General features: G+C 42.5%; 1 protein-coding gene across 1 annotated transcript in view; it reads left to right on the forward strand.

Moving 5' to 3' along the window:
- Positions 1 to 21,382, forward strand: part of ACTN2 (actinin alpha 2) — a 158,875-nt gene that overhangs the window by 42,396 nt on the left and 95,097 nt on the right. Inside the window, exons 2-6 of the mRNA XM_073557505.1 lie at positions 1,810 to 1,924; positions 3,361 to 3,480; positions 8,097 to 8,183; positions 10,924 to 11,011; positions 15,364 to 15,442. Coding sequence (XP_073413606.1) covers positions 1,810 to 1,924; positions 3,361 to 3,480; positions 8,097 to 8,183; positions 10,924 to 11,011; positions 15,364 to 15,442 — 489 coding nt within the window. The remainder of the gene's footprint in view (positions 1 to 1,809; positions 1,925 to 3,360; positions 3,481 to 8,096; positions 8,184 to 10,923; positions 11,012 to 15,363; positions 15,443 to 21,382) is intronic.

Below are 21,382 nucleotides of genomic sequence, written 5' to 3' on the forward strand. Positions count from 1 at the left end.
CACTGGAGCCTCTGATGGTGAGGTCAGGCTTGTGCGGCAGATAGCTGCCAGGTACCACTCCAGGGCGGTGTTTAGCTGTAGCAGTTGATTCCATTGGGGACAGAACACTAATGACAGGTGCAGGCAAGTACAGACAGGCATGGCTGGCACTCGGGCAGGAAGGCAGGCATGGCTGGCACTCGGGCAGGTAGGTGGGCACGGCTGGCACTCAAGAAGGCAGGCCCGACACGGCTGGCACTCTGGCGGGTGCAGCTCATACTGTAAGAATCAGAACCGTAACGGTTAGGGCAATAACACAGACAGGTACGAATAGGATGAGCGTGCAGGTAAGAACCGGTTCAGACTGGATGGACAGGAACTGTTAGGAACCAGTTCAGACTGGGAGGACAAAGATACACAGGATACGGAGTGGGAGCAGAGCAAAGTCGCAGAGTGTGGAGAGCAGAGCAGAACCACCAGGTGCAGAGCGAAGAGCAGAAAAGAACTGCAAGGTGGAGAGCAAAGAGCAGAGCAGCACCATAAGGTGCAGAGCGAAGAGCAGAGCAGAACTGCAAGGTGCAGTGCAAAGAGCAGAGCAGAACCGCAAAACACAAGTACTTGCAGTGAAGTACAAGTGAACACCAGGGAAACTATCGTTGTGCAGCGACAACCAGATAGAGACAGGTACAGGTCCAGGATCATTGAGCAAGATGTGAAGACACAAGGATAGACACAGCAGGGTACGGATACTAACAGATACAAGAAACGGACTTTGTACAGACAAGGACGGACACGGGAACAAGTACAGGACAAGGATTCTGGCCTGAGTATGCAGCCCTCATGGAGGCAGAAAACAAGAGACACAGGATACAGGTACAGGCCAGGGTATGCAGCCCCCTGGGAGGTGGAACAAGAGAAATAGCAGGACAGGACCTGGCAAATCAGTAGCCAAGACAGACTGAAAGAGTTTGTTGCTCAGGCTTCCCCCTCTGGGTGGGGATGCCTTAAGTACCTGATGCCTCTTGGCAATTGGCTGGGGACACATTAGGAAGGTGCACACTGTCACTATAAGACTCAGGAAGTGCCGGGGCCGCCGCCCCAAGCATACAGCCAGGAAGTATGCAGCAAGCAAGGACATGAGGTTCACAGCAAGGAGCCAGCAGAGGATCAAACTCACAGCATGGCCTGGAGTGGTGAGTAAGATGGGAGATGGGAAGCCATGCAGTGATGCCGGCAGGGATGTTACAGTCCCACCCTAGAGATGTCTTACTTTGGTATTCTCCATGGTGCTGTCAGGAGGGACATCCTTGAAAACGGGGATTAGACCTACTGGTAATATTGTTTCCAGGAGTCCATCCTGACAGCAGTGGTAATTCCCTCCATTGAATTTTGCATTTGTAACGATCAACTTGTGCAGAATTTCAATAAATAACATTTGCATCCATCCTGGTGTGGTACTTGGAAAATCACTGGTGAGTGTGGATGGGAGGGATCTTTTAACCTCTCGTGTATTTCCTGTCCATATAAGAATAGAAGGGCAACCTCGATGGTGCTGTCAAGATGGACTTCAGGAAACAATAATACAGGCATTTGATGTTTCTTCATTACTTTGCAGTGCGGATACTGACCACAAACTTTCCATTTATTATATCTTAGAGATGTATGATTACTCATGCAAACGAACAGAGCCAGACATGGACACGTTTGACCACACAATGTGGTCTCATGTACTCTTGCTCCCTCCACAATAAGGGACAGATCAACATTCATAAATTCTATTTTTGTTTGTGAAGTAGATTACAATATTGTTTGTTTTTTATGTTTGTACAGACATTTACCGCTTGGTGTAATTCACATTTGCGAAAAGCCGGGACAGAGATCGAGAACATTGAAGAGGATTTCAGAAATGGACTGAAATTAATGCTCCTACTCGAAGTCATCTCAGGTCAGTGCCCTTTCATTTCAGTATGTTTGCTTTCTAATTTAGCCCCCCAGAAATCTTAGTTTTGACAATTTATTTATGACATAGCTCACACTCCTGGCTTAATCGTCACTGCGAGGCAACACATTCTAGGAAGTATATGACACACTGGATCGTTTAGACCAGGGATGTCCAATCTTTCATGGTCCATTATCATACTGAATCACCCTCATAAACAAGAATAAAACACCGTAAATGTCTGTTAGATTCCACTGCCATCTACAGGGGTCCAACCAATCTGAAGAACAGTGGTCTCCTTCTCCCCTAGTCAGAACTTCAGAGAAGAGTAGACTGTACTAAATGTGTCTCTCTCCTTTGTAGATAATGAATTTTTTCAGTAACAGCCTATCATTTCTTAACTTCCATAAAAGTCAACAGAGAGAGATAGGCCCATGCATAGCCAGCACCTCTTCAACTGATATACCTCATTGTCCTGATATACATGGGAGCAAGAGATGGGAAATAGTACACCATACATACTTTCTTATCCATGAAAATGACGTTTACGCCATTCCTTTTTTCTCTGACACGGAAATACATATGGAAAATGCAAATTTGCATCCACCTCAAGCAAATATTTCTGTGTCTAGATTGTTAGGGACAGTGCAGAATAGCTTTGTGGGCTACAAGTTGTGTACTTCTAGGTTAGACAAAGCATCCATGTAGTTCCTTTGCAAATTTTGACAACTGAAATCTGCAGATGATTGAATGCTACATAGAACTGTTAAAAATATGGTTGCCAAATATTTTGTTCAATATTACGGTACTTAAATGTTTCCTGAAGGCTGGACAAACATTGCATCAATTGTACAAACAAACATGGAAAACTTTGTAACATGTAAATCTGCTTATAACTTTTCTACATATGAGCCCCTTTTTATCTTTCCTCTGAACTTATAATTTAATCTGAAAAACTGCTAAAATCCATCCCACTCAAAAACAAAATGAAATGTCAGCTCACTGAGAGATCAGATTACAGTTGCCTATTGAATTCTGTGGAAAGTGGATGGGGAAGGAGCAGATTGTAAGAGAATACAGGAAAACCAAGGCTGGATTCACAGCTACACTACTCAGTAGTGCTAAATGTCCTCCAGTTTGCTGCTGCCCCTGAACATATGTTATATAACAACAGAGGAACAGGAATCTCTCATGTCTCTGTGTATTGAAGACATCATAACAGCTAGTCTTCATCTATCCACTGGCTCAGACACAGCAACAAATTAAAAGGCGAAAACTCAGGACAATTTATATTATGGGCAAGCTTTAACTATACCGAACAAAGTTTTCATTATTGTTAGAATGGCCCGGATGGTATAACATAACTAGGTGTGTGTAATACTGTGTCGTCGTTAGCAAAGTTTCGTTACAAATCCCAATCCCGTCTTACTTTGTTCCCACAGGAGAGAGACTGCCAAAGCCAGACAGAGGCAAAATGCGTTTCCATAAGATTGCCAATGTCAACAAAGCTCTGGACTTCATTTCCAGCAAAGGAGTAAAATTGGTTTCAATCGGAGCAGAAGGTAATTTCACTATATTTTAAACAGCTACCCAACAAAGCAAAGAAATGCAAATCATTTTATCGTATATCATATGTTCCCTTGTCTAAGGGTTGCCTTTCAACATTATATCCCTAAGTACAAAACATGACTGTGGAGGAAATCATCTCAGCATTTGGATGATGCAGACATAAAACCTGACTTGCTGCCACTGTGGGCTACTTGTCACACTGGAGTGGGTCGCCCTCCTAGGGCTGTGGGGTACTCGGTACCGGGCCGGTATCAGCGGGATGTGTCACAGCAGCGGTGACCCGGACCGTGGCCCTGGGCGCCCAAGTAATAGGGGAAGTTGTGAATGGTGGAATGTAGATAGATGAATAGTTCGTGACGCCAGCTGTGGTGTTCGGCAAGGAAGCTGTCAAGCCGACGCTGCAGACAGATCCTCTGGGACAGATGGTGTAGTGCAGCAATGATGTTATAGCCCTCCACAGGCAGGGCTGTTGTCCTAGGGCAGGATAGGTGAAGAGACACTTAGATGGTGTAGTGTTTGGCGCAGGGGATGTAGCAGTGCCAGGCGGACGGATGCAGGAAGGAATGGAGGACACCAGGGCATGTAGTTCCAAAGCTTTACTCACAGTCTGTAGTGCCCGCTTCTGTGCCGTGTCCTCCGGGTCAGGGACTCATTCAACCTCCAGGCAAGATGGAATGCTCCCTTCCACACTCCGCCAACTTATGTGCCTTTTCTGAACGTCTCCTCTATAGCGCTTTTAAGTGTGAAGATCTCCTAGTACTGAGTTACACTGGAGTTCCTCCTGACAGATGTTCCCAAGAACTCTACTTGCACGGCAGACAGCTGTAGCCTGCTTCAGGGACTCTCTACTCCTAAGTCCCGGCTCTCTATCCGTGTTGCTGTTGTGCCCTCAAGTCTTCGATGGGAGTAGTGCATTTACAGCCAACTACTCCACTGTCTGCTGCAGAACCATTAGTGTCCATACAACCTAGGGGACCGGGCCCTGGCCTTGCGCTTAGAACTTCTAGGCAGGGTTCTTCTCTTACCCACGTCCTCTATGTTCCCTTTTACTCCTACTTTCCATACTTGTCTTTCTCTCCTATGGAAGCTCAGGCTTCAGTTCAATGTCCTTCTCCTTCTTTCCTTTCTCGTGCCAGCTGGCTCAGGTCAATGAGGCAGCTGCAGCACTCCTTCCTCCATCCCTCTTCCAGGGATCCCCACTCCTCTCCAAGTGGCTTCCTCTCTCTCAAACTCCCCATCTGACTGACCTGTAATCCTAAACCATCCCGCTCTTTTATGTATTCTCAACTCCACCCACCTCCCAGCACGTTTAGTGTTCCAAGCAGGGAACTACCAAAGGTGCTCTGCTTCTCTCTAAGCAAGGAGCCGCAATGTGGTTTTGCTGAACTACTCTATTTTGTGGGGTGCGAGTGTTGGAGCGTGGTCAGGAGCCCCCAACTTACCTGGATGGTGGGGCACCACACCTTAGGAGAAGGTGCAGTACCTCTGTGGCGACTGAGCATCATGGGCGCCACAGGAGCACAGGTGGCAGCTGAGAAATTCTGACAGTAATCATATGTCCAACTTTTTTTTCTCCAATTTATTTTAAAGTTTGCAAAATTATTTTAGGCACTGCATAATATGTATTTGTGGAGCTCAGAAACCTGTTTTACATATGAAGAGTTGAGAGCCATGTCCAGCTCTCACCCCCATCCCCAGTCCCTATAATGTCACATAGTTCCCCTTTACCGTTATAACAGCCAAAAGCACCCAGAGAACTTGTGCCCCCTTTCCTTATAGGCAGTATACTTTCCTCCACTGGTTTCAACTTTACCCTCATTCAGTATTCTCACATCACTTTCACAACACAAATGCATCCAGTTTTAAGCAACCCTCTAAGTGGCAGTATCATCCTATTACCAGCTTACCATTTTTATCCTTGTCCCCTTACCCTGCACAGGTGTATGTGCATCCAGATCTGCTCTTCTGTGCAGGGCTAATCACAAACGTCACCACTTGGAGACTTTCCCTTCATTGCTGTTTGCTTGACTTGGTGCTAGTGCACGAAGCTGACAGACATCCAGAATCCACACATCATGGATCCGAGAGCTACATGAGGATCCTGAAGCCACAGTTTGGAGACCCCTGGTTTAGACATAATCTTAATCTGCTCAGACATGCTGCTGTATATGTCTGGGGCATAGGTTTCACATACTCATGCTGTACGTAATGCCCGAATAGACTATAGCGTGACATTGGTGGAAGATATTTTTTAATTTATTTCATTCACAAGTGATCTCATAGGGGGCCATGAGAGATCTGGATGCTTAATTATAGCTCTCTGGAAAATGTGTTAATAGTTACAAAAATAATTTTACCTTACAATTAGTAAGAAATGTTTCAGAAGTTGCTAGCTTACCTTTTTTTTGTAGTGAGGTGGATTTTCTAAGTTGCAGATCAGGGTGAGCAGTACAGGTCAAAGGTGGTGGTGTAGCAGAGCCAGTCTTGCACATGGATCAGCAAGGACTTGGACAGTGGGGTATACAAGACAGCAGACAGGCAGGTGGAGCAGAAAACTCCAAAGGAAACTGGACATGTGCAGATATGCATGGAAACATTTGATGTATAGTCATGGTGGGATTTGCAGCAGACAAATGGTTAATCCCAGAGACATATGCAACTAGCAGACAATTTGATAACTGCAAGAGTGTAGTGATGTATAGGAAAACTGGATATTTGCTTGCAGAGAAGGCTACACACTATTGCAACAGATAAAGCATAAGTATTAGCAGAGAATAATTTGTTACTAAGCCCCTGTTGCAGCATTATCAGGTATCTGTTGCAGGACAGTTGGGAGTGCAAGAGTACCAGGATTTACAGGTCAGAGCTAGAAAGTAGTTGCAGATAGTTGAATAGTAGGCTTGAGTTTGCTGAAAAATGATTGGAAAGTTTCGAGAAGAGGATAATGAAGCAAACTTCTCCAATACATGTATTAGCTGTATGCTATGCTTTCCAAATATCCAGACAGCACATGTGTAATGCTGGCATCCCTACATGTCTCTGCTACTCCCGTTTGGCAGGCACATCGACTTACTCACCACAGAGGCTGCACAGCCGCGTCCCCTGCTTCAGCTTCTGTGCATGCCTTGCAGGTCCCCTGACAGAATGCTCCCTGACTCTTAAAGAGTCTCACACACTCCTAATGTGTCCCCAGTCAATAGCTGAGAGGCACTTACTACTTAAGGCACCTCTACCTCTTGGGAGGTGACTGAGTATCAATTGTGTTTAGTTACTCTGCAAGCTGCTATCACTTTGTCAGGTCCCTGTCCCCATCCAGTTTAACCTGTACTAGTACTTGTCCTATGTACCTATGCCAGCCTAGTCTAAATGTCTACCTCAAACCTGAAAGCTCATCTGCGGTACCTGAACTTGAAAATGCTCAGGCGGTGACTGAACGTGGAACCGCTCTGACAATATCTGAACCTGAAATCGCCCCGGCGGTACCTGATCCAGTACATGTGCTTGAAAGCCTGTCTCATTTGAACCAACTCTAATATTCAACAGAATCTGGTCCCGCCTTGGACTATGAGTCTGTGTCTGTTGTGCTGACCCTTGCGGTTAACTGCCGCAGTATCAGTATCTGACACTTGGCGTCCACCTGTGGCTCCAGTCTGACCACACCATCCTGGGTGCTAGTGAAAACCCAGGTGGTCGCTTAGTTAAGCCCCTTCAGGCACTCCCTGGTCTGTGGCGCAGTGGGTCCATGATGCACCATCATGACAGCATAACTCTTTGAGGCCTTGGGTGATCATTTTAAGGGTCTTTTCTGGGTTACCACAGTAACCAGGCGCTTACTTGCAGAAAAGGAATCAGCGCTAAGGGATGGAAGCAAATCCCAGCCAGGACAGGTGAGTAACATTCTTGAAACAAAAGAATGACCAAGAGGTAATTTGACTTGCTCATTCACCAGTTAGTTATTTCCAAAGTTGTACCTATCCTGAGGTCTGGAAGGTCAGGTAGGTTTATATTACACTAATTCTTGGATAAGAAGAGTCTGGAGTGGAAGATCGAGTGATTATATCACACAGGTGCTGAATTACCACATCACCACGAAAAGTTAAAAGTTGTGTTAGTTTTTCCCACCAAAGGCTGTTGCGTCAATCCAGGCACAACTCTGTAGCATGGATTCCTCGATGAACATCAGTGCTGCTCCAACCCATTGACCCCTGCCAGAGGTATCCTCCAGATTTCGTACAGGTTTCCAATTTACAGAGAAGCCATTGAGGTTATCGACTGGCACTATCACTCTAAATAACACCAAGTTTCTTTTCATATTCCAGTTAACTTTGCTGTTTTAGTTAGATTGATTCATGCTTTATGGTTGTATCTATACCCGTTCCCTTTATTCATTCCTCAGTTGAACTTGATGAACATGTGCTTTTTTCAAACATATTAATCACATGATCAAAAATGATCTACAGATAGAGCTGGATATTGACTTAGGAGACTTCACCTTGGTTTTAGTAATCACCCTTAGTCTTTCCCTGCTGATCGAGGACCATATGATTGAATGTGCCCATGAACACTGATTTGTAGACCTCCATTCTATATCTTTTTGTTTATTTTCTAGAAATTGTTGATGGAAATGTGAAAATGACACTTGGTATGATCTGGACAATCATTCTTCGTTTTGCTATTCAGGACATTTCCGTAGAAGGTAAGTCATTTGTTTTTAATTTTTTCTCTCTCTCTTGCTGTTAGTAAAGTGATTTCTTTTATTTCTTTTTCGTTTATTCTACAGTATTAGATGCATCCAATTCTAATTATATATCACCCATTCTACAGTTGAAGGACAATTTGATATATATATGTATGGAAAATGTCACATTTCTTTCCAGCACAACATGCTCATATAGTTGTAGAATTAAAGAAATATACAGTATATTTGCTATCCTGTTCTATAAAACTCAACTTGAATGCTCCAGTTTTCTAAAGCATTTACATATTTATTGCATGTTTTATTATTGTCCTTTTCAGAATCTCTTTATTTAAATTATATCCAGTTTTACTTTGGAGTTTTACATCTATCACATAGTATAATGCACTTTCCACCTACAATGTACCGGTATATATATTCTGTGATGTACAAAAATATGCATTCACTTTGCAGTTACTTTTTTAACTGTAGGATATACCTTGGTGAATTAGGGCTGAGCTTAGGAAAGTGTGAAGTGGTGTGTCTATATAAAAATATTATATAGACATTGTAGAACACCATTATTAGATTAATTGATATATACATCTCTGAGTACTGTTGCTATTATTTAGGCACTGAATGGTGGTATTTTATATTACTACTTTAAGGGAATTTGTCATCAGAAAAATAACTATTTTAATCACGTTTCTAAGTTAAATATGTAATTTTTAGCATTTTATTTTATTTTTCATAACACTGAGTATATGAAAAAAAGAAAAAAAAAAGACACATCTTTTAATTTTCACGCTGGATGCCAATTCTTAAAGCCCCCATACACAATGGACTAACGTGGTCCAAACCCGCCAATATTGACGAGTGTAATGTGTATGGGGGGCACCGGCCGACTGAGATGTCAATCAGGCATGTCTGATTTCAGATTGCCGATAGCATTATTCCACTGGAGATAAGCCGCCGACTGACACTCATACCGTACACAGGAGCACTCGGCCGAACGAGCGCTCCTGTGTTGGGGAGAGCCGGCTGAGATGGCAATTGGTCAAATGATAGGCTGAAGCATTGATCAGCTGACAGCCATCTAGTGTGCATGGCCTAGATACTAGAGACTCCCACAGCCTAATTTTTACAGAATTTTCATCTGTCTCATTTACAGACAAGATTACAATTTTATCATTAAAAGTAACACCGCTATAAACAGTAGATCACACAGGATTCACCAATCACAATAGGAAATTTCACAACTCGCCCAAACCCCATCCCTACCCAATACCCTTTGCCCTTATGGCTCAGCTTACAAGGCTTCTATACAAGACATAGGGTCTAAATGAGTCTACTGCTGCTAATACTAATGTTCATATCCCCAATAAGAAGCAGATCTAGTAGTCAGTGTGAAAACTGCAAGATTTCTTTATTAATATACTATAGATCGTTAGTGATATGAAATGAGGCTCTGGAATTCTCTTCCTGAGGAACTGGTGATGGCCAACTCACTGAATGAATTTAAGAAAGGAATGGATGCTTTTCTTGTGAGAAACAGTATAGAAGGTTACAAATAACATAATATTATAGGTAGATGGTTGACCCAGCTTAGGGGAAGGAATTTTTTTCCCTATGGAGAAAATTGTTTTCTACTCTGTGGGTTTTTTGCCTTCCCCAGGATCAACAATGCAGAACAGCTCCACTAAAAATAGGCTGAACTAGATGGGCATAAGGTCTTCCTTCAGCCTTCAAAACTATGTTATTATGTTACCAAAAAAGCATTATCAAACACATTTTAGAAAACACATCTATGTGTGTATGTATGTATGTGTGTATGTCCAGGATTGGCATCCGCACCGTCGCAGCTACAGCCACGAAATTTGACACAGTCACACGTCTGGACCCCGAGAGCGTCATAGGCTATGTTGTGAGGCAAAATTTTAACTCCGCGTGTTCCAATTCACCAAACAATTTTGCCCCTATCTACATAATGGGGAAAAAATGAAAGGAAAAGTGTTGGAGGCAAATTGACAGCTGCCAGATGTGAACAAGGGGGACTTAAAGAATGAGAGCGATGGCGCCAAACAGTATATACCGTACAGTTGCTAAGGTGGGGCCCTGACATGGGATACTCACCACACACAGGGATATGAACGCACACAAAATGCGCCACACACTACCACGTGCTTCAACACATATACCACCCTCAGCACACATTTCACCACACATACACCAACCTCGCCACATAAAAGTCGAAACACAAAACTCGCCACTCAAAACTCACCACGCTGTCCCAGAGCTGTTTAAAAGATGAAAAATGAGCTGTGATTGGTTGCTATCAGGAACAGTTTTCTTTGTAGACAGTTGTGGTAACTGAGGCCTATTATTCTTATCATTTCTATGGTGTTATCGTTCGTCTGTAAAGCTGGAAATAACACAGTTTATTACCGTGTGAACACAGACCACTCTCTTATTTAGGTAATATATGGTATTTAAATTTGTACATATGACAGTACACCATATGGGGAAGCCTTAATAAGAGAGATAGCACAGGACATGGTTCATCGCAAGGTCGGCCCAGGATGGGTGTTGGTGACTGCTGCTACCTTTTATTGCAAGAGAAAGCAGAGATGCCTCTGATAAATTGCATTCATGTTTTGTATGTATAAAGATTCATTGATTGCTAGTAATACCCTTCCATATGAAACCTCTAAATCATTTTTTGGTGCTTTTTGATTATAAATAATATGCATTTATGTTCTAGAAACTTCCGCAAAAGAAGGACTACTCTTATGGTGTCAGCGGAAGACAGCCCCCTACCGTAATGTGAACATTCAAAACTTCCATACCAGGTACAAACTAAAACCGCATGGAGTGTTTAGTAATTTTGAGTTTCCTCTTAGTGGGATTTCTAATTTGTTCCCAAACCACAACATTGTATATACAGCAGGCCTATTACTCTACCAGCGTTTACCCTCTAGAATGTAGCCATGTGAAAGTTGCAGATCAAAATCATTGTTGGACAGGAATAGTTGTAGTGTTTCACAGTCTATATTATTGTTGAATAACTTTTATTTACTTATTTGGGTTGGTATGGAAAAAAAGAAACAGCAATTCCACCATTATGTTTTTGCATTTTAGAGTTGCAACATTTTGGATATTGTTTATTTTTATTTTTTTTGTTATAGATGTTGGGTTAGGTTTTAGACTTTACCTGGAGTTCTCAATTAGGGATAAATATGTAGTAATTCTAAAGTTTGGGTTATTCCAGATGTAGCGATACCAATTACATTTAGCACTTTGTAAGAGAAACACAAGAGATTTACTTACAATTATTGAGCTTTTAATACAATATTTTTTAGCTTCATATGAAGATTTCAACATGCAAGCTTTTGATTGCTTACCGAATACACAACACTACTTATGTAGTGCAATGTATATTGTTAGGCATCCTATTAGCCCCTGCCGTGGCCTATAAGGGGGACGGGGGGATTTATGTAAACCACGCTCTAATATAGGCATTGGAGCAGACGTGGGGCTTTACTGGGAGCGGTGGAGACATCTTGGGTGACATAAATGAGCCCAGAAATGTGGGCAAATATGCAGACATGGGGTCTATTGCAAGACCCTTCATTGCCATGGCCATCCAGGAACCTGTGACCTCCAGCCTCACTACAAATATATGTACTGTGCTATCCTCTGTGTAAAAGGATTGTCCCAAATGGGCAACACCTACCCCTATGATCAGATAGAGAATATGGCATCATGAACTGCTGCATAAAATCTCCTCTGGCAGACTTGTGTGTGAGCATAAATTGTCCATTCATTAGAATCTAATGTAACACTATTTCCCCTGCTTTATTCTTCAGCAATATTATACCAGACCGATACATCTACTGTAATTACTGGGGCAGTTTGCATTACCCATCCCGAGGGTGACATCCCAATGCATTATTATGTCCCATAATCAAAACAAAGAATTTGAATGTAGATATTGGTTAAATAAGGAAAATGATATGTTTCTATAATTGCAGATTTTTGAGCATAGACTTTATTTAATCAGCATTAACTTGCTTACATCTGACCTGAATCCTGATTATATCCACATTTCTCACATGATCTCTGATTTTGTGTAATCTGGCTACTGACAGATAGCAAATGTCACTGAAATGTGAGCGTTGTTTTGGCAGCCTGTCTCCAAGCGGCATTTAGACACGGGTGATATTTCCTAGACAAGCAACTGAAACGTTGAAAGAAACGTTAACGTTCTCCCTCGAGAGCCATAGTAAAAAAAAATGGTGACATCATTGTTATCAAGAGACAGTAAAGTATTGAATATATTAATAACTTACAACCAATGGCAAATCAGAAGAGAAATTAAATAGATAAATGCATTAGAGGGAACCTGTCACCCTAGAAAAGGCCAACTATCTGCAGGTTAATAGTGTTACAACGCTGCCCGGCTGCCTTACTGAAAGTGCGGCTACCTGGAGAAAATGATCTTATTTCCTCCCAGAAAATGCCGGCTTTCAGTCATGGTGGCGTGCACAGAGTGGCAACAGTCATCACTCAAAGCATTGCTTTCTATAATGTAAGTGGTGAGTGAAAGCATGCCCACCTCCCCGGCATTTTGATTGACAGTGAGCAATGCAGTGAGCAGTGACTGTAGCCGCTGTGTGCACACTCCCATAACTGAAAGCCGGCGGCCGTATGAAGAAAATCATGTAAACAGCCCTAATGAATAACATTAATGCTGTCCATGTGAAATCAGTTTTTTTCACTGACAGCCCTTATACCAAAAGTACCGACGTGTGAACGTAAATTCAGACTGTCTAGTCTAAGTTTGCTGTGTCTAAGTATTAGACAGTTTTGACAAATATGCCCCAAATAATTGTGTTTATTAGACTGGATTCAAAGACCTGTAATAAAAACACGTTTTAGAGTCTGTATTGAATTTAAAATTTTTGGGATATTACAGCCAAAATAACACCCTGAAATGCAGGTATAGTATACGTTTCTGCCATATGGCTCCAGATCCTGTGCCAAGTTGTATTGCTATGGCATCCGTGGTGAAATTTCTGCATGGTTGCCAAGAGCTGTGGAGTTACAACTAAAGGATTTTGTTGGGGTGCACTGTTTCAATGCAGCAAGCAGCCTAATAACTGACATATTACCGTATTAGGTATCAAAAACCTGGTGACAGATTCCCTTTAAATAATACAATCACCAATGCAAAATAAAATGAACATGCACTCGCCTCCTGCACTGGTGCCACTCCAGAGAAGTGAGCACTGGGTCCTCAGAGGACCACATAACAATGTTAGGCCTCGTGAGCCCTGAACCCAAACAGAGCCCTGCTCCAATTCGGATGATCCTCTGATGTTCTGGGGAGGTGTGACAGCAGCCTGTTGGCGATCAGCGATTGGCTGCAGGGCTCATGTGGCATAACAATGTTACGTGATCCTCAGGAGATCCTGCACTGAGATCACTGACACAGCGCTGGTGCGGGAGGTGGGTATAAGGTATTTTTAATTTACATTGTAGTTGACAACCCTTTTAAAGAATAGAAAATAAAAAGAATTAAGATAAGTTGCCAGCTTATAGCACCATAGTCAACATAGATCCTAGGGCAGGAGAGTCAATATCTTGTCTATCTCCTTTCCTTCTAGTTGCTTTTTGTACTAAAGAACAACATGGTCCTTAATTTAATGTGAAAAGGGGAGTCCATCACCGTATTGTCCAAGAAGGCTGACTAAATGAATAAAAAGCTAAAAGAAAAGAAAAACATTCTTCTATTTCTATTTTAAACCATGTCACATATTTCTGGTAAATGCAGCTCTCCTGCTTACTGTGTGTTATTGGTGCAGATTGGTGGCAATGATTTAGCAGGTACATTCTCAACACCATCTTGTATATACATTGAGATATAGCATGTAACCACGGTGAAATTCAATCTCTGCCGTCCAGCACAAATATCTAACATAATGTAAAATTTCTGAAGAGAAGAAGCAAAAGGTTGAGCCAAAACCCCAAACATTGGAGCCTGAGCACATGTTGGAATAAGTACAAAGCATACAGTCATGGTCAAAAATGTTGGCAACCTTGAAATTGTTCCAGAAAATGAAGTATGTCTCCTCAAACAGTTCTTTTCTTCTTTTTTGTTCCCATTGCTTAGATTGGCTGGCACACACAGACACACTATGCAAATATTGAATGTACTTCTCCCCTTTTTATCTGGTTTCATGTGTGATTTTCATCTTGCCCAAAACCTGTTACTTGCCACAGGTGAGTTTGAATGAGCATCACATGATTGAAACAAAGTTGTTTACCTACAATTTTGGAAAGGTGCCAACAATTTTGTCTGGACCATTTTTGGGGTTTTGTGTGAAATTATGTCCAATTTGCCTTTTTTTCTCTGCTTTTTTTTGTATTGTTCCAATACAGACAAAGGAAATAAACATGTGTATAACAAAACGTATGTAATTGCAATAATTCATTTTCTGGAACAATTTCAAGGCTGCAAGCACTATCAGCCATGACTGTAGATGTGCATTTACACTGTGGCCATTTAACAAGCAGAACCTAAGATAAAAATAAAATGCGCAAATACCCTGTAGTTCACAGATAAATAGTAGTGGTACATGTATATAACTTAAGGTATTTAGCTAACATTGTTTTGATAAAAAAAAGTATAGATAAAGGCAGACAACTGTTCAGACACCTGCCTGTGGTTGGTGTGGCCAAGAGACTCAGTGCACCATTCCACGCACTGTTTTTTGCATGTCCCTTTTTCCTCCCCTCACTTTGGCACTTTTCGCGTGAGCTTCCTCTGCAGACACTGCTCACTCCAGGCATCCAGCGCTGTGAATCACCAGTGACCGCGATGGAGACATGTTAAACCAGCTGCAGTGCGGAGCACTGAGCTTCTTGGCCATACCAAGGGTGCGCTGAAAACCTTAATTAGCATATTTTCTTAAACTTCAGTTTCTGCGGAATGGAGGCAACGATCAGAACACTAGAGGGGCGATATTTATCGGGGCCAAATCCCCTACAAGGAGATATGCTATGTTTATAGTGTCAGTTTATGGTGACAGACTCTAACAATTTGCCTAAATAGTGTTTTTCATGTGTTTGTGAATTCTAGGTATATTCTTTTAATACAACGTGTAACTGTTTTCTTTTTCTTGCATTGTATATGATAAAGCTGGAAAGATGGTCTTGGTCTATGTGCCCTGATCCACAGACATCGGCCTGATCTCATTGACTACTCCAAACTAAATAAGGTCAACCTCATACAGAGATCAGATCTTATCTGACTGGTACTTACACCGACTAACACTGCATGTACTGGACACCTGATGTGATTTTTACCCACAGCCAAACACCTTTATATCCTCCATAACAGCAACTTAATGCATAAGGTTACTTCTGACAGATACTGTAGGGAGTTAAGGATGGAAGCCATCTGTGATAAACATCTTTTTTTTTTCCATACGAGTATTAGATAAAGAAAAGTGGAATTTATGATGGTGACACATTCATCACATGAAGGACACAAAATGTGAGCAGTAATGTGGATGGATGTCTCGTCAAAAAGAAATCTGACAGATGCCCCGCCCCCTATCAAAGTGTATCAAATTGATATTAAAGTGAATTAAACAGCGTACGGATATCGTAGTGCATTAAAGTGTATTAAATTGATTACGGACACGATTTCCACAAATTGATAACAAAGTGATATCAAAGTGTCCTAAATAGATATCATACGGATATCGTAGTGTATCAAAGTGTATTAAATTAGTTACTGACACAAATCCCAGTAATCAAAGTGAAACAAAGCTATCTCTTTTATAAGCCAACTGATACATTAATCAGAATTGTTTCATTGTACCTATTATAGGGACAATAATTATTCTCTTTTATAGGCTTTTTGATACACCTATTATTTATATATATTTAATACACTTTGATACACTACGATATCCGTATGATATCTATTTATAACACTTTGATATCACTTTGTTATCAATTTGTGGAAATCGTGTCCGTAATCAATTTAATACACTTTGATTCACTACGATGTTCGTATGATATCTATTTAATTCACTTTAATATCAATTTGATACACTTTGATATCACTTTGATATCAATTTCATAGGGGGCGGGGCACCTGTCAGATTTCTTTTTGACGAGACATCCATCTGCTTACTAATAATGTGCTTCATGGAGGTAATAATGAGGTCTGTCGGATTCCCAATCTGGATCACAGCCTCTTAATGGAGGCTCCAACGCAGATGTGTGTAGTTACATTACTTATACTATCCTGATCTACAGATACATAACATACAGTATTATTGGTCCAGAATTTTATTTCTATATCTCTTGGTTGTTATTAAAAACCGGCAATAAACATCATGCCAGATATCCCCTAAAGCTGCTGGCTACACACATTAGATAGGTGTCCGCCGACAGCTATCTCTTCTGACTCCCCGATGCACAGGCATGCCCGTGTTACTGTATTATCAATGAGTGATCCTCTGCCAGAATCATCTTATCTCCCTGCAAACAAAAGGATCAGCTCTTGAAATTCAGCAGGCCAGACTCTTCTCTACCCCGACATCATCTGTAGGGGAAGAGTCAGGAGGCCATCATATATATAGTAAATGACCAACTTTTATCTAATGTGTATGGAGACCTAAAAGAAGACCTGTTAGCAGGAAATTCAACCCACTGCTTAAACAGAACCTTCCAAATGAAAGAAAACGCTATTAAACTGCAGGTTTGCAGTTAATCAGCAGGTTAACCCCTTAACGACATATGACAAATAAATATGTTGCCTCCCCCTCTTTGATGTGGCTCAGGTGCATCTTTTCCGACACATGAAAGCTGATTTGATCAGCTGTCATGTGCACTAACAGCCGTGGGTGGAATCGTGATCCACCCGCAGCTGATAACATGTTAAATGCAGCTATCAATCTCTGACAGCAACATTTAACATGCTTGTGCCAGATGCATGTCACTAACTTCACCAATTGGTGCCCCTGTGACATGATCGCGGGTACTGATTGGTTTGCATGACAACCAAGGGTCTGCAGGAGACCGCCGTGTTTCTCAAAGCAGATGAGCATTTCTGCTACACAGAGCAGGGCTGAAGACCTGCTATGTGCAGCACAAGCGATCAGAAGATCACAGCTTCAAGTTTCCCAAGGAGACTATTGAAGCAAGTAAACAGTGTAAAAAAATTGTTTTTAGAAATATTTTAAAACTATAAGTTCAAATCACCCCACTTTTGCCTCACACATATTTGGTATCGCTGCCTTCCAAATCACCCAATCTATCAAAATATAAAAATAATTAATCCGATCCGTAAACGGCATAAGGAGAAAAAAAATAAAAACTACAGAATTACTTTTTTTGCTCGCTGCAACTTCGCAATAAAATGCAATAACGGGTGATCAAAACATTGTATAAACCCCAAAATAGTATCAATAAAAACATCAGCTCAGAAAGTAAAAAAATAAGTCATCATGAAAGCCCCAGATCCTTAACAATGAAGACACTACGGGTCTTGGAAAATGGCGCCTGTTTTATGGATTTTTTTTCACCACTTAAATAAAAAAAAAACATATACATGTTTGGTATCCATGAACTCGTAATGACCTCGAAAATCATAATGATAGGTCAGCTTTAGCATTTAGTGAACAGGGTATAAAAGATAAAAAGAACTGTGGCATTGCTCGTTTTTTGCAATTTCACTGCACTTAGATTTTTTCGAGTTTTACAGTACACGATATGGTAAAGGCAATGGTGTTGTTCAAAAGTACAACTTGTCTCGCAAAAAACAAACCCTCACATGGCCATATTGATGGAAAAATAAAAAAAATTAAAAACAGCTCTGGGAAGAAGGGGAGCAAAAAATGAAAATGAAGGGGTTAGCATTTTGACCTTGCACGGTGCCTGCAGGATATCCACTTTGTCTCTCCCATCATCATTTGAGTTTCAGTCATGGTGGCAGGGCATAGAGAGCGGCAGCTGTAACCTCTCACCAGGCCCTGACTGAGAGCAGCTCAGCATTGGGGTCCGCTGTCAGTCAGTGCTGGGGGTGCAGTTACTGCCACTGCTCTCTATACACAGAGCAATGACCGAACCCACACTGGCAAATCCCGCGTGACTGAAAGCCTCATGCTGCCAGCAGAAATAAAGTTAATTTCCTCTGGGCAGCGGGGCTCAAAGTGCGGGTGCCAAGCAGGTTCAAAACACTGTGAATCTGCAGATTAACCCTATATTTACAGGTTAAGGCTGGCGTCACACTGCCACCGGCAATCAGGACTGGAGCGCTCAGCTGCATAGACATACATGCATCTGAGCTCTCCGGTCCCGAGTACCGGTTGCAGTGCAGGGCATGGGCGTACACACCATGGGGTAGGGGGGGGCAGCTGCCCCCCCTAGAAGCAGGGGCACACAATGAAAGAGCACCTCCTGACTGTGGTAGTGGAGAGCGAGTTTACTTTTCCTGCAGCCACGCCCTCCCATGCACCCCATCCTCGCCCTCCCAGAGAGACCCATCGCAGCCCCTCACTGCTAATAAATCCCAGCAATGACGTCTCTGGGCTGTTCTGTGTGCACAGGACCTGTGATAAGGTCACAGGAGGGGAGGAGTCAGGGGTCAGGTGTATGCAGGACTCTGCTGTGCTGGTTGTCATGGTGCTGGATGAGGGAAGTTTATGTGTGGGGTCAAGAGGGATTTACAGGGTGGATGTAGCAGAGCTGTGTGTGAACAAGGTGTACGGAGCGGAGCTGTGTGTGTATGAGTTTTACGGAGCGGAGCCGTATGTGTATGAGGTTTACGGAGCAGAGCCGTGTGTGTACAGAGCGGAGCCGCGTGTGTACGAGGTGTACGGAGCGGAGCTGCGTGTGTACAAGGTGTATGGAGCAGAACCGTGGGTGTGCAGAGCTGAGCCGTGTGTGTACGAGGTGTACGGAGCGGATCCGTGTGTGTACGAAGTGTACGAAGCTGTGTGTGTGTGCGGAGCGGAGCGGTGTGTGTGTACGGAGCGGAGCCGTGTGTGTACAGGGTGTATGAAACGGAGCCCTGTGTGTACGAACTGTGGCCGTATGTCAATGATTGTATGGAGCAGAGCCGCATTTGTCCAAGGTTTACTGACTGGAGCCATGTGTGTGTACTAGGGTGACCGGATCTCATATGGGGGGGAAAAAATGTCAGAATCTTGTTCGTCTGGACCCCACAAAATGATTCCCCTTTCCAGATATTGAGAGAGCCAAAATTTGAGCTCGATCAAACGACGTTAACCCGTGCCGCTCGTCGCTCAAAGTTTGAAAAAATCCAAATTAAGGTATTTTAAGATTTAGGTATTTTGCATAGTCTGTTAGACTATAAAGAATGTGACAACAACATTGCAGAAATAGCCCTGACCAAATTTTCGAACCATTTGTGGTATTTGAATGCAGAGTTGGTGGGATTATCGTTTTTTGATCCCACCATTACAGACAATGAAAAGTTGTTAATGGCTAATAAATTGCTCAGTAGCACAGATGAACCATCAGAGCATGCTAACCTACATGAGTTGATAATTTTACATAGTTATCTAATCTATTCTAGAGCTTTTGTTAAAGTAGTTTTTGAAACGTCAGAATATAATGCTCGGCATTTGGTTACAACTTGCAGGACATATTGCTTTTGTTCTTCATCTTTTGTCAGAAGGTCGTTAAAGTCGGTTACTTCCTACCTCTTTTAATTTTTCTTTCCTAACTTTCGGATTTACAACCCTAGCGTGCTCTGATGGTTCATCTGTGCTACTGAGCAATTTATTAGCCATTAACAACTTTTCATTGTCTGTAATGGTGGGATCAAAAAACGATAATCCCACCAACTCTGCATTCAAATACCACAAATGGTTCGAAAATTTGGTCAGGGCTATTTCTGCAATGTTGTTGTCACATTCTTTATAGTCTAACAGACTATGCAAAATACCTAAATCTTAAAATACCTCAATTTGGATTTTTTTCAAACTTTGAGCGACGAGCGTCACGGGTTAATGTCGTTTGATCGAGCTCAAATTTTGGCTATCTCAATATCTGGAAAGGGGAATCGTTTTGTGGGGTCCAGACGGAAAAAAATTCCGACATCGATTTTTTGCGGTCACCCTAGTGTGTACGGAGTGGAGCAGCATGTGAACGAGGTGTATGGAGCAGAGACACATGTGTACAAGGTTTACCGTGTGGAGCCATGTATGTGTACAAGGTGTACGGAGCGTGGCCACATGTGAACAAGGTGTATGGAGCAGAGCCGTATTTGTACGAGGTTTACGGAGTGGACCCATGTGCGTACTGAGTGGAGCCGTGTGTGTGTGAGGTGTACGGAGCGGAGCCATGTGTGTACGATGCATACAAAGCGGAATCGTGTGTGTATGAGGTGTGAGGAGCCGTGTGTGTACAAGGTTTATGGTGGGGAGCATGCATACCTCCAAACCATCCCGGAACCAGAGGGACAGTCCCGATTTTGAGACTCTGCCCCGCTGTCCTGGCAGGGAGCTTACATTTCCTGCGGGCGCAGGAGTACACGGTGGAGCCCCAAGGAGCATTTTGAAACTCGCACGGGACATTCCACCAGAAGTGACATGCTGGAAGCTGACAGGAAATGAGGTAATTTTGGGAAGAGATTGTGACGGAACCATGGAGGCACTTCAGGGAATGCTTCAGATCCATAACCGTGTGATCCTCCGACAGCGCAGACCGCGGGATCGCCTTGGAATCGGGGATGCCGGCCATGTGAGTGGATCATGATATGTTCTGTACCGGGAGGCTCAGGTGGGCATTACAATGTGAGCCGGGCTGCTATAGTATCTTTATAGAATCTTTCATTCTTTCTCTGTTTCTTTCTCTCTCTTTCTGTTCTTTCCCTCTCTAATCTTTCTTTCTCTCTCTATTCTTTCTTTCTCTAATCTTTCTTTTTTATTTCTCTCTCTGTTCTTTCTTTCTGTTCTTTCTTTCTCTCTGTTCTTTCTTTCTCTCTCTGTTCTTTCTTTCTCTCTTTGTTCTTTCTTTCTCTCCCTGTTCTTTCTTTCTCCTCTTTCTTTCTTTCATTATTTCTCCTCTTTCTTGCTCTCTGTTCTTTCTTCTTTCTCTCTCTCTGTTCTTTCTCTCTCTCTCTGTTCTTTCTTTCTTTCTCTCTCTGTTCTTTCTTTCTTTCTCTGTTTCTTTCT

Source organism: Dendrobates tinctorius, unplaced genomic scaffold, assembly GCF_039654945.1.
Source record: "Dendrobates tinctorius isolate UK_male_01 unplaced genomic scaffold, ASM3965494v1 ptg000250l, whole genome shotgun sequence".
Lineage (NCBI taxonomy): Eukaryota > Metazoa > Chordata > Amphibia > Anura > Dendrobatidae > Dendrobates > Dendrobates tinctorius.